The 13,323-nt window shown below is 33.9% G+C and overlaps 1 protein-coding gene across 1 annotated transcript; it reads left to right on the forward strand.

Moving 5' to 3' along the window:
• Nucleotides 1-5,650: 5,650 nt before the first annotated feature.
• On the forward strand, nucleotides 5,651-8,232 carry Smp_005470 (cytoplasmic dynein light chain, putative). Its single transcript, XM_018798653.1, has 3 exons — nucleotides 5,651-5,681; nucleotides 5,942-6,092; nucleotides 7,696-8,232. Exons 2-3 carry the CDS (start codon nucleotides 5,950-5,952, stop codon nucleotides 7,772-7,774), a joined length of 222 nt encoding a protein of 73 aa, XP_018646682.1. The 5' UTR covers nucleotides 5,651-5,681; nucleotides 5,942-5,949; the 3' UTR covers nucleotides 7,775-8,232.
• Nucleotides 8,233-13,323: the final 5,091 nt, after the last annotated feature.

Here is a 13,323-nt window from a genome sequence, read left to right on the forward strand (position 1 = left end):
ATACTGATGTGGCTGCAACCCAACCGAAATATATGTAATTAGGCAGGTGAGATGGCAAAACATATGTGCCAAGTGAATCTATATGGAGTAATACTTCACAATTGGCAAATGACTCAAGCACTAGGTTACTACAAACAGGTATTAAACATGTTTACAAGGTTGGACAGAACAAACTTGATTACATTAACTATGATGCCGTACCATATACATGATCGACTCAAAAAAAGAATGGCAAGTTAATATGAGCAGCTGCGTCATAGTATGGCTCTATGGTTATGCTGCGTTAGGATCTGATGACAGTAATGCTCTCCTTGAGCATAAACTACTTAAAGACGTACACCAATATATAGGGGGAGTAATTCTAAAGGCAATTGAACATGCTAAACAGCACAAGTGGAAGGAAATTTTCCCTAAGCATAAGATAGTCAATAGGAATAGCTTTGAAAAGCGAAACAAATTATAACGTGCATATTTTCAGAGAACTATACAATTATATATTTGTCGTCAGTTCACTACTTTTTGTTGGGGAATTCATATGACATTACGGGACAATTTACACATTATAGAGAATGGAGTTCACAACTACTAAAAGAGATGTTAGAGATCGTACTTGAAATATACACTGAAAATAAATTGACATTCCTATTTGGTGAATAAAACATTTTTACTGAGGTGACCGCGGAAAATAATGGCAAAACGACTTCTGGAAAATAGAAATCGAGAAAAAAAGAGATATTTACAGTAAGTTTAATATGCTGAGAAGACCTACTGACCATTTGACGTTCCGAGAAGACGTTTTACTAATTTTTCATGTAGTAAAAACTTATAGAATCAACAAGTGGAACCAAGCACAAAAGATCCACGACTTCTAGGCAAGGACAACTTATAATTAAAACCAACGAATAAAACCACTTACTTCTAACCACAACGTGCATTCAAAATCGCAAAACGCGCCCCTGGACAGCGTTTGTGGCAATGTCTTGTTTTTGCTCTCAATCATCGAGGATTTGAAAATCTAGTTTTCGCATTGTTCGGGATCTTTAGGCATCAAAGTAATGAATAAGCACTGCTAGACAAGCTTTCTTGTGAGCATTATTGTACTTTTTTATTACAATATTAAATGGTTCAGTCTTCAGTAATAAGGATAGTAGTTTGGTGAACCTGTGTTAATCCTGACAGATTGCCCTCCAGTGAAGGTACAGCTCCTTCTTAGGCGATTAAACGCTCTTTGTAAGGAAGTTTGAAAAAACACTTCATCAGCTTCTTCCCCGCATTCTGGACACACTCAAGTGAGTTAGCATCCTTTGTTAGATATTGGCTAGGATCTTGGATACAGTACTCTAAGTGTGGCCTTACAAAGATGGGATATAAAATTCGAAACATCTCGTCAAAGCATTTAAATGCTCGGCGAAGTGACCATACCGCACGATAACCTTTGATAGCAGCTGCGTTGCAGTACGAACTGGAGAATACCATCATCACGTTCTGTTCGCCGTTTAACGTACGAGAACATTCTCTTCGGACAAGTATGGCTATCATATTCCAACTGTCGTTAGTAAGTGTTACCGGATTTAGCTGTGGTCCTTTTACATATATTCCAGATTTTTCAGATTCGCATTCAAATGGTTTTGTACGAATTAGAAGAAGCTTTCGCTTAACAAGCTCCTGTATCTAGTAGCAGTGGACCATCAATACCTCCAGGTAGGAACCTAGGTATATTATTAACAAAAGAGGGAAAAGAAAATGGTAAATCATGGTAAGATACTATCCTAAGTCCTGAAGCATAGATCAAGTTTTCTCTTAATGGACTCCTGAGAAGTCGCTTGAACTAGCTAAGCCGGCAGCGAATTCCAGCATTTGACTACTCATAAGGAGTAGAAATTGTGTCAACAGCCCGTTCTACTGTGTTGTAGTCTCCAGTTTCTAAGTGTTACCTCTTAGGTTTGTATTGTAGCTGAACCTAGGTAGGTGTTTAAGGGGATGTCCGAAATTATTAAGGCTGCTGTAAGCTATTAGAAGGTTACCTCTTAAACACTAATCTATTAAGTAAAGGTTGGGAGACTGAAGGCACTGTTCATGAGAATTGAATTTGAGTCCCCGAACTTTTGTCGTAGGTCGCCGTTGGATAGGTTCTAGCGTGTCCTTCTCCTTTTGGGGTGAAGGAAGAAATACTTTGTTTCCGTACTTTGAGTGGGAATGAATGAAATTGTTAATGATTATGTGGAAAGTTCTTCCGCCAAACTGGCCAAAAATGCGCTTCAATGGTACTAGTGCAAGGTTTGCTCGAAAGGCGTTTCGACCTCAGTTGGCATAAGACTTAAAATCACAGGGCACCAACACTCCTAGATCTTTTTCAACTTGGAATACTTCTAGGGGGGATGTGCGTAAGTTTTAGCTGTATTCTGCATCGTCTCAGATGGACTACTTTACAATTTGAAGCGTTAAAGGTAAGTTGTCATCTGCCCAAATTTGAACTGGGGTGAAATCCACATGAATAGCAAGTTTATCCTCTTGGTTACATACACCTCTCCGGAGTTTCACATCATAGGCGAAAGGTGATAAATCTGAAGATACCTATTGTGGAAGATCGTTGATATAAATCAAGAAAAGAAGATTTCTTAGTACTGAACCCTAAGAGACCCCATTAAGACATTCCACAGCCTAAGAGAAAGCGAAGTTAACCCTGACTTTAAAATGTCGATCTTTTATATATCAAGTGAGTCAATCAATTAGGGCGATTTGGTATCTAATCATTTGAGTTTTTTGGTAAGACGTATATGGCTGGGCTCTAAACAACTAAATGTACTTTGAATAAGAAAAAGAGAACTAAGCGAACAAAATTTTCTTTTTGACAAAATCAATGCCAATGCCTCAGCAGTGCATATTTTATGGCATTGTCAATCCACGAACTCAAGCCTAAACTTTGCGTGTAGAAACGATTTTTTCAACCACTCACCCTTCCTTGGCCCTAATTCCCTTAGTGGATACGTTCCTGGTTGTTGTTTTCTCTCTTTTCTGCATTTGTATTTGATTATGATCGGCTTTTTGTTTTTTAAATTACTGTTTTACATTTTAAACTGTGATCAGTTATCATTATTATTATTAACTTATACAAGTTTTCTTGATTATTATTCAGTCTATTATTATTACCTTTGTGTTTGTCGCTTTTCTTCATATCTGTCAATTGCACTATCTGACCCATAAGTTATTTTGTCCCTTACTCCTTGATAAATACGTAACCTCATTTGTTATTTATTACCCCTTCTGATATTGCCGGATCAATTTATACGGCAATCTTTCTTAGCCTCTCGTAGACATATATTTTCTATCTAACTATATATACGAATGTACAGCTTCAGTAAATGATTTCGTCGAAAAGAAAATTTTGTTCACTGGATTCTCTTTTTTTTATTCAAAGTACATTTAGTTGTTTAGAACTATTGACTTGTAAGCCTAACTAGCGTGGTTGTTAAAATTTTAGAAATGATTATTTGAACGCTGTTTAAGTACCCTGACGAAAACCGGATTATTTCTGAAAAGTAGCACGGCTTTAGTACAGGTTATTCATGCCCCACGAACTTATTAGTAACCCATGAAGGTTAGTGAGCTCTTAGAGATCAAAAGTAATCTATGAAAGTAGCCTACATTGACTTCAGAAAAGCTGTTGACAAAGTACCTCACAACGGACTGTTATATAAGTTCAGAAACGTCGGGATTGGAGGCAATTTAATAATGTGGATAAGAGACTTCCTAGTTTGACGCTAACAGAGAGTACGGGTGAACTTCAAGTTGTCTGGCTGGAAAACTGTGTCCGGCGGAGTGCCCCAACGCACAGTTTTGAGGCCAGTTTTGTTCTTTCTGTATGCAAATGACCTTCCTAGACTCCTTTCATCGTAGGTTTTGTTATATGCTGACGATGAAGTGCGATAAAAATTAAGGGTGACAGTTTAGAGCTTTGAAACGATCTGGGAAAATTATCTCAGTGGCCTGAAATTTGACAGCTGCCGATAAATATTTTCAAGGGTACTGTGATGAATGTTGGCTACTAAGGTACAAGTATATACACGGTGAATAAAACTCAGCTACCTGTTGTCTAGATAGACAATGATCTAGGAGTCATCGTTAGCACGGACTTAAAATCCACTATACGCAGATGGTGCAAAACCGCTAAAGATTTTAGAACGCCATCGTCAATACGTAGAGCATTTAGGCTTGTAGACGGTAAAATCTTTTTGACTTCCTATACAACATTCGTTCGTCCTAACCCAATTACTGCATACAGTCGACAAATTTCTGACTAAAAGGAGACAATCAGCAGTTGGAAAAGGTTTAAAGAACCACAACTACGCTGATTCCTGAAATATTTAAGTTCTCATATGATGCTCGATTGGCTAAACTACATCTATTTCGATTGTCATATAGGAGAACCAGACGTGACTTGATCACAAATTATAAGTTAATTAGTGGCAAGTTTCTGGCTGACATGCCCTGATTTTTATTGTCTTCCAAAACAAATAATTTAAGAGGATACTCTAGAAACGTTCAGGACAAATTACTTGTCAGCTGAATATCGACTGTTTCATCAAATCATCATTGATTACCTCAACACGTGATTGAGACTCTATCTGTGATCGCTTTCAAAAAAAGTTGAAATAACTGAGAGACCACCATTGCCGAGACTAACACAGATCACCTAGCCCCCTGTCCTTTCTAAACTGAAATTGAAACTGTTTCTAGCATCTAGCCAAGGCGCTTGGCTAAGGTTTTGTAAGCTATACGTTAACATTATACAAATAAAATTGTCCGAGTCAGTATAGACAAAACAAAGAACTCTTCACTGTATAACTTAAACAACGGCAGTAATACAGTGACAGTTACTTGACAAATCATAGTTTAGAATGCGAATAATCTGATAATTAAGAACTTTCATCATATCACTTCAGCAACTGCCTCGAATTAGGAAACGTGTCCTTGAACGTTGCACTGAACCGCGCCATTTGCAGCACTGCAACACAATGTATATAAGAAAGCATAGTGCTCATCACATAATACGAGACGAGTAGTAAATGTAACAGTAATGTCTCACTACAAGCTGGTCAGTCTTCAGTAGTAAAGAACAACTATAATAATCTAATGAAGACCGTTGACAACGGAAGTCTAGTTTTCATATTTGAAGTATATAGTTTAGGTATTGGAAGTCTCATTTTAAAACAAATCGCTGTTTTATGAACCTCGCTTTCGTGCGTATCTCAATTGTGTTATTAAACGTTCGGATAGATTCAATAGCACCTGAAAGTATGCAGAAACCTGCTCATGGTGTGAATATTTATTACCGTATCTATCAAACAATAAATATCCCAATAAATTAAATGTTCAGTCTCCGATAAAATCCATGTTCAGATATTAAGATTTTTACTACTACTGAGACCACTTGATTTCCAAAACTGAATCTAGGGTCAAAGATACAAAAAAACCTAATAATTAAAACTTTAACTTTTATCTCAATCAAATTTCCTTACTTGAAGAGAAAAAAACATTCTTTCTATTCAATGTGTTCAATAAAATCTTTATCACATGGTATTTGTAATGAAAGTAAAAAAGATATTAAATCTCTTTCCAAGTATACATTCAGCATCTAACATACATAGCTACTTTCAACACTGTCACGTGAACATGGACAGGTATGACGATGTAGTTCTGAAATTAGAAGAAAGCTATTTACAGTCACAGTAAAAACATAATTAGTTGATGATGATGATGAGTAGGTTGTAGGCTTCTTAATTGGAATCTATAATAGCTTCTTGATATATGACAAAACAATACCATTGTTTGTAAGCTACTAATTATATACAAATACTTATATATATATATATACTTAGTTTGTGATACAGTTTTTATTTGTTTATTTTTGACGGAACAATGTACAATTCAACTAAAAAAGCAGAACAAATGCATCAACATGCAATTGAAATATCACTAGAAGCTATGGATCTATTCTCATCTCATGATGGTATAGCTGATTATATTGCAAAAATATTCAACGATACATATTCAGGTTATTGGGAATGTAAAGTTGGAACAACATTTGGAAGGTATGTCTATGTAAATTATTATGATTATTAATAATAGTTTCATTCAATATTATATTTTTGGTACAATACAGAATTCTCAGCACAAAGTATTTCAATGAGTTTCCTTTCTTTATTTCTTCATCCATTCTGACGATAAGTATTGAGTGATCACTAGTTAGATGATAGCAGTTGAGGAATCGACATCTGAACAATGATCATTCTTTTGAATACATATTAACATTCACACAATGTCTCTGAATGTACTTTTTGTACGTTGTACGGTGAAAGATCGTAAACTTTTCATAAACGCGCGTAAATAGGTTATGCGATTAATAGACATAATGATGTGTTAAAACAAACAAAATACACGTAACTTGTTGAAATGTGCTGACGTTAGGAACAGGTAGCCTAGATACTCAAGCAGGCCGATATCATTATCCAGTGTATTCATCAGATTCATGGAAAAATGATCATGTTTATGCTAAAAGTTTAGGACTGTAGCACGAAATTGGTCTTATAATTATGTGTAGCATTGAAATAATCACTTGATTATATCATTGAATTATATATTTAAAGGACTTACACACAATCATATTGTTAATAAAGATATAAAACGATGAAAACCAACTATTGCAAAGCTGTATCGTTTATGAAAATTGCTAACATCCTTTAAAGTATCACTGGCAACCGTGGATCACAATAAAACCGTTTGATCATAACTTAAGAATCTTTAGGAATGAATATCCATGACTTATTACTAAACTGTTAAGTCATGGAGCAAACAATCCATTTTTCATCACTTCATTGGAAGTTAGTGGATTGTATTTTTCAATTTCAGATAACATTTAAGCAAGTTTTCGGTAGTTTATTGCATTGGTAATTGGATAACTGGTTAGACAATACTTAGATGATTATTATAACTTAGGAACTTCCACGTCTATACCGGCGGGTATAATATTATTAATATCATGTTAAACAGTTTTAAGAGTAGTTCGTTGATTTTGCAAGCAGTATTTATCATATCTGCTTAGCGACGAAAATCAATGTCGATCAAGTTAACTGCCAACTTTGGTAATCTATCCCTTGAACTAGATGATTTAGTTACAAACTCTTAGTTGTTATTCCGAACAATTATAATGAGTACATTTTAGTCTTTAATATTAACCAGATTAAATTTCCCTATTAAGTGGTTATCGTCTATTTATAAATATTCTCATTTTATAACCACTTATGGTAATTAAATTCATTGATCTTAACCTTAATGGTTAACAGATTGCTCTAATAATGGTAATACTGATTAAGGGGTTTTGTGGAGATTTAGTATTTTCATAGTTGAAAGCGTGAGTCAATTAAAGCTAGATCACCATCGAAAACCTGGAAGCACTGGACGGCCGTTTCGTCCTATTATGGGACTCCTCAGCAGCGCGCATCCACGATCCCGCACTGATATTATCTAGTTACTACATTTTTACCAATGATATTTCATATACATCTTTATCAGTTCCCAAGCTTCTAAAACATATTAGAGCAGTACTTATTGTTTATTGTCAACATACTAATCAGTCCAAAACATTATTATTATTATTATTATTATTATTATTATTATCATGGTCCTTTTTTTTAGCTTCGATACATGTGATTTAGAATACTGTTTTCGATATTTCATTGACGAATTGGCATTCTTACTATACAAATCAAATTAATTTAATTTAAATCTAACTTGTATAAATGATTTGGATAACATTATTACCAATAAAAGGAATTACATCCAATCAATTATATTGAGAAGAATTAATATACTACCTTGTATTATCGATGAATAATGTAAATTGTTATATCCCAAAGAGAATTATGAATGGTCACTTTTGAGGACTATTTATAGACCAATGTGATGTGTACATTTCCTATTGTATAATTTTTAAGTAACTTACCTATTCATATTCGTGTTCCTCTTATCATAAGCTTTATTTTGACCTATAAACTATTATTATACGATTTACCATTCTTCAGTTATCCTTAGTCTATTAATTACTGTTCCCCCTATTCACAGCCACATTTGGCTGAGTCTTGTACCAATGTTGTTTTTCTACTTTATGGTACGATATGGTCAGTTTGTTTGGTATATAAACCCAGTATGTTTGTGAATATTGATTCATATTGCAGAGGTTGTTATTGGTGTTCTGGACTTAATTGGCTAGGTTAGACAGAAAGCAGGACTGAAAGGTACTCAAGACTGTTCACACGGCTTTTTGTGTATCATTGCTCTGATCGATAATTTACTCCTCACTAATTGGCGGGAACCAACACATCATATATTAAACAGGGCACGTACTCATGCACTCGATATAACATAAATATCAATTTAAAGTAGTGGTTTATCGGTTAAGTGCTCTGGCGCGAGACTGGTAGGTCCTGGGTTCGAATCTCGTGAGTGCGGGATCGTGGATGAGCACTGCTGAGGAATCCTATAATAGAACAAAAGGGCCGTCCAGTGCTTCCAGGTTTTCCATGGTGGTCTAGCTTCAATTGACTCATGATTTCAACTATGAAAAATACTGAAATCTCCACAAAACCCCTTCTGATAGTAACATATTTTTATATGATCCATTTATAGTAACTTAATAAAACAAAAGTAATCCATAATAAACATTTCATGATCAAATGAAATCACACAGGAACGATTTATTATTAGAAACCTATTTGACAATGTATGAAGTCAAGATGTATCTAAAAGTAAAACAAACCAACAAAAGAGAAACGTTTACTCCATGTAATATTAGCTGTAAAGTTATTTGATAAAGTATCTAGATAATCAGTTTGTTCCTTGTAGTTAAATAGTTTTTAGTTAGATAGTATATCACATTTCTATTCTAAACCTTATCATGAGGAAAATGTATAGAAAACTATGTGAAATGCAGATGTAGAAACATATGATATTGACTTATTTTGAAAGTAAGCCTTGTTAATGAAAGTAATCGGAATGAATCTTCTATGAAATAAGTTCAACTATCTCCAAGAATGTCATTTGATGATACTTTTACATGAAGTATATTAGACGTTATAAATTCTGAAATGTGTAGTGTCTAGCAGTGGAATCGAGGGCGCGCGTTCTGTCAGTTGGATGTATATGCATCCCAGAGTTGATGCACAAGGGACTTGAATACAATACCATTCGCATTAAACGCCATCGCAATATCCACATAGCAAATGAGTACAGATAGCCACTGACTTGTGCAATGAGGTGAAGTTTAATTCATTTTTTATTGGGTATTTTAATCTTCCCATCAATGTCTAGGACTACAATTGATCATTCTCTTATTGGCATTTGTACATCTTGTGAGGATTGCCTCGATATTGCGTTAAATTACGAGTACTGTAAGCAGAGATGCTTGATACACACAGGTAACGAGTCCCAACCACGTTGAAACACACGTCCTGGATTTCACTGCTAGCCACCATCCATCTTTGCTTATAACGCTTGTGATTTAAGGCAATATAGAGGCAATCTGTACAGGATGGAAATATTCCAATAAGCGACTGATCAACTGCAGTCCTATACATTAATGGAAAAATTCAAATAACATATACCAAAATGAATTCTAAAATGATAAATATTTCTCTTTCTCTAAGTAAAACCCATCATACCTACTACTTTGATAACATAAGTTCATAAACATGATTGTATCTTTTAAACAATCAATGTGTTCATTGTTATATATTATTTTTCATCAAGTTTATATGGGAGAGTATCCAAACTTTAGGTTAATTAATTAAGACTGTTTAACTAAACCATACACTCAAGGAAACTCCTAATAAACTAAATAAACACATCAACTCTGAGATGCAGGTACATTCAGCTGACGAGTCCCAAAATAGGACGAAACGCGCGTCTTGGATTCCACTGCTAGCCACTATCCATCTTCACTTTATGACTTTGTTGTAATTTCTATCAATATTAACATCCTATAAATTCTATACTTAGTGTTTAAACACTAAATTGCAGAATATTTTAATAAAATCTGACAATCATACAGTGAATACTTTATATGAAAAATATCAGTCAATCATTTCAGAGTTCATTGTTCTTCTGATTACACATCAATAATTCTTTTTTCTTTGATCTTCTTAACCTACTGCCTCCAGATATTTCAATTTTGATTGATCATGTCAAGAAGTCTTTATCAATGTGAAATAATTTTTCTTATTAGATTATCAATGCTTCAGTAGACTGTTATGTCATATTATTGTCAAAGTACAAATGTAACCTTATTGAAATTATATTAAATTAAACTTTTTAGATGAAGAAATAAGTTCTCCAATAGAAATTGGTTCAATCTTTTTGGATTATCTACGATTAAATGGGAATTTGCACTCGTTCAATTTTAGCTGTAGACACTAGTACCGAATGAAGAAACCTGCCGAAATGCATACACATTAGAAAGAAACGTGGAGTGAGTAATACCTGAACTTTCGTAGAATTCGCCCAATAAGTTATAAAACCCTCTTTATCATAGAGCTAGAATGTTACACAGATCAATAAAGTCAAAGAAAGATTATGTAATTATCAATTATTGCCTTCAAAGAAATGGATGCCCCCAATCATTTATAAACAAGTATAGTGCTGAACACCACAGTACGTAAAAGATTGACCAACTAGAAAAGAAACATATTTCTATCTAGTTGACGTTCAAAGGTAATCGAATTATCGATAAAATCAAACAAAGATCAAAGTTAACTTCAAAGAAAAAAATTCCTGCTGTGAAAATGTTTCCTCTGTATTCAACTTGATGTTCAATAATACAAATTAGAATAAACATCCATAAATCTTAGTTTTAAATGCTTATATCAGTTCACATATACTTACAGTACATTGGAATGATAGAAAGACTAACAGCTACACTTTTTATAGAGTTGAGATCATGAGTCAATTGAAGTTAGACCATCATCGAAAACCTGGAAGCACTGGACGGACGTTTCGTTCTATTTGTTGAGTATATTCCAAAGAACCTAAACTTTTGAGAATGAAATATTTTTTGTACAGGTTGATAACACAACACTTACTTGAAACGGGACATTTAGTGAATACAATGAATCCATTTAAATTCATTCAGTATCACATTATCTAATCAACATTGTATTAATTAACATGAAAATGATTATCATAATATGAACATAGTGGATGAGAATCTGGCACATAGACAACATGTGATACATAGTAAAGGATAACTGAATAGTACACATGGTACAGTGCATGATGTTAACGGTATATAACATTAAACATTACATATTTCAAATGTCTTGATCTAATTAACTGACAAATTTGTAAGGTTTAATTTCCTTTCAAGTAGTTTATTAGTGATAGGAAAAAAAAGTGGAATTGTAGGGAAGTACGAGACTATTTCTCATCAAGTGATCAAACATTTTGTTATGGTACATTTATTTCTTGGGAATTTATTGACGTATTTGTTCAAAATCTAGGGTAGTTTCATAAAATCTTCATTGAATTCATTTATGAGTGAAGTATTCTTTTCTCTTCCATACTTAAAAGATTAAATTCATTTTGAATTGGTTGTTTGAATCTTCCCATTGTTATCTAGGACTGTAATTGATCAGTCTCTTGTTGGTAAATGTGAATCCCATATGGATTGCCTGAATAATACCCGGACTCCACTGCTAGTCACTATTTATCTGTGCTTATAACGCTAGTGGCTTCGCGTATTCAGTAACTAAATGGATAACGAGATGACGCTGGAGGCAAACGGTATTGGGTCCGAGTCCTGGGGTGTACATCAACTCTGGGATACAAGTGCATCCAACTGATGAGTCCCAAATAGGACGGAATGCGCGTCCTACATTCCGCTGCTAGCCACCATCAATCTCTGCTTATAATTACAAGATTTAAGTTATATTTTTTGCTAGAACAATACTTGTGTTTTAATATTAAAATGTTCACAAGTTGGAGACTTGAAATTATTATGCAATCATCAATGATTAGTCTCAAAATAGATTTCTGTCAAATTTTCAATGGTACTATGTAATCAATGAAATCAACTATTTTGACAATGAATCAATTACTTACTGAATATATTGAATGAAGACTGTGTGCTATTACAAATAATTCAGATTAGTGAATATGACCAAATGAATCCCAACTCTGTTGGTTAAATGTATCATGTATACTACGAAACTGGATAATCTGTGTTACTGGTTTAATTAACGTGATATATTCATACAATTAAAAAGTACAGCCCAAGTATTAATTTACAGCTTACTACCAGTTACGGGAAAATTGTAAATTTGAAATGTTCAATTACGTTATAAGAAAAAAAGTTTCGAAATGTTTCACTTTGAAATTTGGATACTACTTAATTACCGAGATAACTATTCAATGTCAATGAACTCGTTATCAATACTGTTTTATTTCAGGACATCATAGGTACATTTAATTAAGACTAGTAATTCCAGATAAAGATAATTAGGTATTTAGCCTGTTACCTTTCAAATCTCATCCAGATATGACTAGATAATAAACATTTCCTTAGTTGAAATCATGAGTCAATTGAAGCTAGACAATCAGGGAAAACCTAGAAGCACCTGACGGCCGTTTCGTCCTATTATGGGACTTATCAGCAGTGCGCCTCTACGATCCCGATCGGTTAAGTGCTTTGGCGTGAGACTGGTAGGTCCTGGGTTCGAATCTCATGAGGCGGGATCATGGATGCGCACTGCTGAGGAGTCCCATAATGGGACGAAACGGCCGTCCAGTGCTTCCAGGTTTTCCATAGTGGTCTAGCTTCAATTGACTCATGATTTCAACTATGAAAATACTGAAATCTCCACAAAAAACCCCTTCTAAGCATTTCCTTTTTTGATTCAACTAATTGATAAACAGATAAGAGTATTCCTCTATCTATCTATCTAATGTAAATTGAAATAAAAACCACATTTCTTACTACCTGAGAGTTTATATAAATGTAAAATTTGATTAGAAATGAAAAATGTTGATCATTATATACGTTTTACCTAATATCTTAGTGTTATTCTATTCAACGTAAAAAAACTCTGATATTTCATAAATCGTGCACTAATAACCCATGTGATCCCCTAGTTTCTTTTCTTTAAGCAAATTTACTACTCATGTGTTCATTTATATTAATTATCATGATTATTTATATAAGGTCAATAGGCTCATTTAAAAGTAGTAACCTAACTATTATATATGTATATATATATAAGTAGATGGATACAAGTA

This window comes from Schistosoma mansoni (genome assembly GCF_000237925.1).
Source record: "Schistosoma mansoni, WGS project CABG00000000 data, supercontig 0151, strain Puerto Rico, whole genome shotgun sequence".
Lineage (NCBI taxonomy): Eukaryota > Metazoa > Platyhelminthes > Trematoda > Strigeidida > Schistosomatidae > Schistosoma > Schistosoma mansoni.

Coding starts and splice junctions, on each gene's coding strand:
- Smp_005470 (XM_018798653.1), top strand. CDS start 5,950: ATGCATCAACATGCAATTGAAATATCACTAGAAGCTATGGATCTATTC. Junction 6,093..7,695: donor GTTGGAACAACATTTGGAAG/GTATGTCTATGT, acceptor CCTTTTTTTTAG/CTTCGATACATGTGATTTAG.